General features: G+C 27.6%; 3 protein-coding genes across 3 annotated transcripts in view; 2 read left to right on the forward strand and 1 right to left on the reverse strand.

Moving 5' to 3' along the window:
* The first annotated feature begins 297 nt into the window (after positions 1-297).
* Positions 298-758, forward strand: LOC108578579 (succinate dehydrogenase assembly factor 4, mitochondrial-like). Its single transcript, XM_017941944.1, is given in 3 exon segments — positions 298-405; positions 408-504; positions 580-758. Coding segments are annotated over 3 exon segments (363 nt in total). The 5' UTR covers positions 298-309; the 3' UTR covers positions 750-758.
* A 376-nt stretch (positions 759-1,134) lies between these two features.
* Positions 1,135-1,644, forward strand: LOC108578583. The gene is made up of 3 exons (XM_017941948.1): positions 1,135-1,249; positions 1,326-1,431; positions 1,497-1,644. The coding sequence occupies exons 1-3, from the start codon at positions 1,135-1,137 to the stop codon at positions 1,642-1,644; spliced, it is 369 nt and encodes a 122-aa protein (XP_017797437.1).
* Positions 1,645-3,358: 1,714 nt separating this feature from the next.
* Positions 3,359-6,617, reverse strand: part of LOC108578533 (protein polybromo-1) — a 9,053-nt gene continuing 5,794 nt past the window's right edge. The window contains 10 exon segments of the mRNA XM_017941892.1: positions 3,359-3,442; positions 3,445-3,565; positions 3,645-3,762; positions 3,837-3,886; positions 3,975-4,125; positions 4,204-4,447; positions 5,003-5,125; positions 5,360-5,542; positions 6,255-6,326; positions 6,460-6,614. Coding sequence (XP_017797381.1) covers positions 3,359-3,442; positions 3,445-3,565; positions 3,645-3,762; positions 3,837-3,886; positions 3,975-4,125; positions 4,204-4,447; positions 5,003-5,125; positions 5,360-5,542; positions 6,255-6,326; positions 6,460-6,614 — 1,301 coding nt within the window.

Genomic DNA, 6,617 nt, shown 5'->3' on the forward strand with positions numbered 1-6,617 from the left:
AAAAAAGTTTTATTATTATACTAATTTATTAATTTGTCATTTTTATTGTAATTTTATTTTTATACAAAATTAAACTTAACTTTTACTTCATCACTTCATGAATTATGTACTACTAGATTCAATACTCTTCATTGTCGTTAAAAACATTGTAAGCATACGTATGTGTATGTAGATTATGCGTTATAGAAATTGTTATAATGAAATCATTAGTAATTATAATTTTATGAGCTAATTTATTATGTATTATTATATAATTTCAGTATAATGTGATATAACCTTCATTTAATCATTGGAAATAAAAAATTTACAATGAGTAAGGTTATGTTCACTGCAAACGTCATAAATTTAAATAAATTTTTAAGAGTACATCATGAAATTATAAAATGCTCAACCAATTTTCTACATATACTTTAGACTTCCAAATACTTTATTCGAAGGAAAATAAAACTGAAAGTCCAAGAATGCGCGAATTTAGAAAAAAATTAAGAGAACGTACACCTATAGGTATCTTATGGATATTTAATAATTTATTGTAAAATTGTAAGAACATTGCTCAAGATATTTTTTAATGTATAACAGAAAAGCTAGAAGAACTAGAAGAAGGAAAACATCCTTATCAAGAAAAAGAACCATTGAAACCTTTTCCAAACGATACTAATCCAGAAACAGGTGAAATAGGAGGTCCACGAGGACCAGAACCAACTCGATATGGCGATTGGGAGAGGAAAGGTCGAGTAACGGATTTCTAGACATTCTAATGCAAAACATGTATATACTAGTATATTTATATAGTATACATAAGTAATAATATGTAGAATAACAGTTTAATATTGTTAATATTGTAAAATTGTAATAAATACACTGTACATAAGATATAAAACAATAAGTACCTTATTTAGATAAAAAAAATTATTTTCGTTTAAAAATTTTTCTTTGTAAGAAATGGTCCTTTTATATTTTTATAAATAAACAAAGTATTGCAAATAAAGAAAAGAAGTATAAAACATTTATTAAAGTACAAAGAATTAAGTATATGCATTGTTTTTTTATGTAGTGTTTTGTCAGAAATCTAACAAAAGAATATTCTTTAAAACTAGCATATTCCTTTCATTCATTTCAACAAGTTATATAAATATGAATATTTTGAAACCAAAGTTCTCTTTAAGACATCTCAATACTAACATGTTCAATTCTACAAACAAAATTTCTATAAGACCATTAATATGTAAATCTAGAGAGTTTTCAAAATGTATGAAACATATATAATCTTTGACTTATACAATAATTTTTACGCTTTAACCTTGATTATTTTTCAATACATTTAGGTGTTTTATTGCAAACTAAAGAATCGGAGTCAAAAAGCGAAAAAGAAGAATCAGTAAGAATGAAAAAATTTCATAAAAAATTAAAATTGCAACCAATACCTAGTAAGTATATTTCATTTATAAAGTAATATTGGTTACTATTAATTACAAGATATAATTATTATAAACAAGTACAATAATAGGAATACCTCCGAAAGAGCGTTTCGTAGACTTGGTATTAGTGGAAACTGACCTCAATGGAGAACTAATAACAAATAGTGAAAAAGATCCAACAAAGTGGGGTGACTGGCAAAATGGTGGGCGGGTGAGCGACTTCTAATTCAAAATTTTGCATTTTTGACACAAATTGTATTTGAAGATATAAATGTATTTCCAATGTACAAAAAAAAATCTCAATTCGTTTGTATTTACATAATTCGTTGTACCAAAATCAGAAATTTTATTTGTTAAATAAAGAATAGCACATTTTTCCAGACTTTTATGTACTCACCATAAATTGTACATCAATAAATTGTAAAATCAATGCTAGGTAAAACAATTTTTCTGTTATAAAATAACAATTGTAAAATATTAAAACTGCTATATTAGCCATTGTACTCAGAGATTTGCTACATTAGTAAGAGAGTGATTTCTTCTCACAATTTTGTTCTTTGTACAAACACAATTACCAGATCTTGACCATTAAGATCTGAGATAATTGTATTAAAAAAAAAAATGTATTATATCGTGCTATAAAAAAACTGTTCCTACTTAAAAAAAATTAAGGTTACCTTCAAATCTCCGAAGTGTCTGTATCTGGAAAACTTTAGTTTTACCCATCCTATGTCCCCCTTGAAAGCAGCAACTGTAATTCATTTTTCTCTACAGATAATAATGTAAATGTAAATCAAGATGATAATATCAAATGACCCAACTTACATATAGTATTTTGGTATAAATGTTTTATCGCAAAGTTTTACATAAAAATAACACAAAACATAATTCATTAAATATTATTTTCATTTACCATATAACAACTGGATATTTGAAAATAATGAATAAACATAGATTTAATTAATTACTTTGCAAATTTCCAATTTCTTATAAGAAAAACCTTTTTTGTTCATAAATGATACAGTATCAAATATTCGGTAAAAACTACGTACCGTTTTTAATTTGAAAAAGTTAACAAAATGATACTTAACTTTTTCATATAAATTATCAGTTAAATGTAATTGTTAATAATATATAGCAAACCACGGTTATACACTGTTGTTTAAATGATGAATTTAATTTTATATAAACAAATTAAATTACCTTTATCCATATTTTTTTGTTCCTTTATCTTTAATTATATACAATTTAATACTATTCATTGAAGAAAAGTAAGTGAAAATATTACATAAAAATATACGATTATATGACATAAAATTAACATTCATAGATACAATGATAGTGTTATCTATATCAAATTGCTTTCTAAAGTGCATTATTTTATATTTACAGTACAATTTCATTTTACAGTATGAATACAGGAATTCTCAAGTCACACTTTCATGATGCACGATACACAAAATACAAAATTTTTTTTTATGAAAAGGTAAAATTAAAAATAGCGAAGTATTTACAAAGTGATGATTCTTATAGCGTAATATTTTTGTTCTACTCCTAACAGATCCATAGACGATGTATTGAAAATAATGCTCACAACATTTTTCACTCAGTGAAGGAATTAAAATTAGTTTTTGACTAAACTGAATTATTCGTGATAAATACATTGCAAATCTGAAAATCTTGTAATAAGAAAATCAATTTTCTAGTTCTAATTATACATTCAAAATTACTAAAAACCATACTATATAATTAAGTTAAATTTAAAGTACAGATTAGACGTGTAAAATGAAAAAAAAAGAATCTAAAAATATAAATACACCTATTCAAATAATAAGTTTTTCAGTCTTTCATCTAGCATCGACGGACCTGAAAATTGTAGTTTTAAGGTAGCATCGAATATTAAAGATTATAGATCTTAACGAGTTATAAACTATAAAGTTTTATTGATGGCTAACACATCTCGCATCATCATGTTCCTGAGCGTCCATAAGGCATTTACCACATTTCCATGGTTGCCTACACCATTGCCTAACCATTCTGCAGGCAATTTTGTTACATCAGGAATTTGTGTATTATCAGGATTAGCATTCATTTGTTTATCCCAATTTGATATGTACCGATTTTCTACATTCAACGCTTCAATATACCTATAAATTAATGAAAACAATGTAATTTTAAAAACATACAAAAGTATATCATAACAATATTTTGAAACAATTAGTTTACCGTAAATAGGCATCTGAATGTAATACACGACTTGGTCTTGGAGGAACAGCAACAAACATAGGTTCTGGTTGTTTAGCGGCGGGCATATTACTTGTTTGCGTTGCAGCTGCCGATGTTTCTATAATAAAAGATTTATTTACAACAACATAGTATTTGTCGTAAGTATTATTTTGGATCTGTTAAATTAATTACCTGTTTCCATTGGTGGCAATACAGTTGGACCTTTCGATGCCATATAGTTTCTGCAATAAAAAATATAAGAGAAAGTGAAATATATTAAATCATAAATTTAAAAATATTTGTGGATACTGTATTATTTTGACATCATACTTGCTTCTTTCCAAAGGAGGTATTATCCGTCCATTTGACTTAAGGATGTGTACTTCTTTGACATGCCTTGCAAGTCTTTGTACACTTGGAAATGGAGGTACAGATTTCTTTGTACGACCACAGCCACGCCATTGACATTGAAATTCTACATCTGTTAAACCATTCATTCCAAAGATTAAAAATCTAATATATCTCCAATAGTACATAAAATAAAATGTATTGCACTTACCGCTAGCTGCATTAACGAAAGACGATTGAACATGCCCATTTTGTTCTGCAATACAATGATCGATACAATCAGTCATGTCTTCAAATTGCCAGTCACAATTATCCCAACAACATTCATAAACTACATCTTGTAAAGCATTAGTGCCTACTGAAACATTATTTCCTTTAAGTTGCCCTCCATCCTCATTCATTTTAATTGCTCTTTCTTCCCAAGCTTGTTTTTCTCCTGCTGGCAATTTCCTCCACTGAAATATAAAAAAATATTTATTTAGTATACTTCTTTATGTAGCATTTTATTGTTATTTAAAAATCAGTTTTTCAAACCTGTTTTCATGATCAGATATGAAATGATTAAACATGTTGAGTTCAATCATATATGGCTACTTTCCATGTATATATCAATGATTTATATAATTTATAATACATAGTTGTACAATAATATATGTGTTACATGTTAGAAGTATATGGTGAACAAAATTATGCATACAAAGTATGAAAGGTGTATTTTAATATTCATATTAATATATAAATCGCATATAATAATTTGTGTTTAAACGGTAACGTTTTCCATAGAAATAATAATTTTTATTTTGACGGGAAAATTGTGGATAGTAGCCTCAAAAAAGACGTACCACATTTGAAAGAAAGATGAAGCATGCAGAATTATATATTCCCTTAACGATTTTTTTTGCAAGAACTCCTTTATGCTTCTATGTTCAAAAGATTGAATCTGCATACTTTCCTTCTTTAATAAACTCTTATAGTAAACTAAAAATCAACAGTAAAAAATAAATAAATACCTCGTTGCCAACAATTCTGCTAATCTCCCCAAAGGATGATTCAGGATTGTTTTGTGTAATCTGCGTTCGCATTTTACTCGAATATAAAATATAGCCCGTAACTAATTTCTTACCCGCCGTTTTCTAAACAGAAGAAAACACAAATTATAATGCCACCGTCTTATAAGAACGAATATTGATATTATACCTTCAGAGGTAAAACATCTAATTGTCGTTCTAATGTTAGATAACAAAGTTTAAACGGTGCAAAAACAAAAAATATATGCTGGCATATTTTTCTAAACAAAAATAAAATGAAATAAATAAAATGCGATATATGATCAAGTTATAAGCAAATAATGTCACGATAAGGCCTACCTTTTTAGTCGACACAGGTGTTTGAGTATTGGAGAGCACCGGTTGAGCTTCAGCAGATCCGACGGACGGTGGACCACCAGCGTCCATGCTGTCCTCCCCAACTCCTACTCCTACTCCCACTCCTAATCCTACTCCCATGCCTAGTACATCAGGTTCCAGCTTCGGTAACAATGGTGATGCTTCCTATACCATTTATGTTATGTTACGTTCATTATCCGTTACCGAATGTAATATCATTAATATTTTTTTGAATACTTTAGATTGATATAATAATCTCGTATAATATTATTAACTAAACAAGTTTTACTTTATCATAGATTTCATGAGATTTGCCCAAGTGTTACTATCTATTATTGAAAGTAGTAGATTTTTTAACTTGTTTGTAAGACATTATATTATATACTGGATACCATGGCAATATAATTGTATAAGGTCTATTTAGTAATCTAATATCACAATATTTTGCTATTTAAATTGAATTTAATATAAATCTTCCAAAACCTTACAAATATTTAGATATTAGTACTGTATGCATTCCATTTAAAGCAAAGTATTTCATTTTTATATTATTTGGGTTAGAGTGACATGGAAGCAAGAGTTTTTGGTGGTATACTATGTATATCATGTATGTATATACATACATATGTATTAGAGATAAACCCAACAGGTGCTCTGAATTTAAATCCATGAAAAATAATTTCTACAGCTTAGATACAAGTTAATACAAAATTTTAATCATATACAAGTCATATTTGTATATAGAACAAAATGTATAGTCTCTTACAGTAGTTCTTAATATGAATAATTTGTATATGAACTTGCATGTGATTTTAAGAAAACATGCGTCTTTGCTGCATTGTTAACAGAACATAAGAAATTTAAAAGTAGAAATTACCATTTCAAATTGAGTAGAACTAGGAGTAACAGACTTGACTTGATTTTGCGTCTGAGCCACATCGCCCGGAACCTATAACACACACATCACATGCAAAGCAATGATATTTAGTTAGTTGCATATCAAATAACAGGCATATCAAATAACATATTGTTATCAAATTTTTGCATAGGATGTTATTTAAATGCTTAAATTTTATACACACCTTAGCAGGATTAATAGGTCTTCGGAAGAAATAAATTTCATCTTCAGTTACTGCTGAACTATGGTTGAATTTTTTTAAACCTTCTTGTCCAAGCTTTTTCATGAGGCTTTTACTTTCATCGTATAACGATTCACAAATATATACATCATCTTCTGGAA

The sequence above is a fragment of the Habropoda laboriosa genome, unplaced genomic scaffold (genome assembly GCF_001263275.1).
Source record: "Habropoda laboriosa isolate 0110345459 unplaced genomic scaffold, ASM126327v1 scaffold41, whole genome shotgun sequence".
NCBI classification, from domain to species: Eukaryota; Metazoa; Arthropoda; class Insecta; order Hymenoptera; family Apidae; genus Habropoda; species Habropoda laboriosa.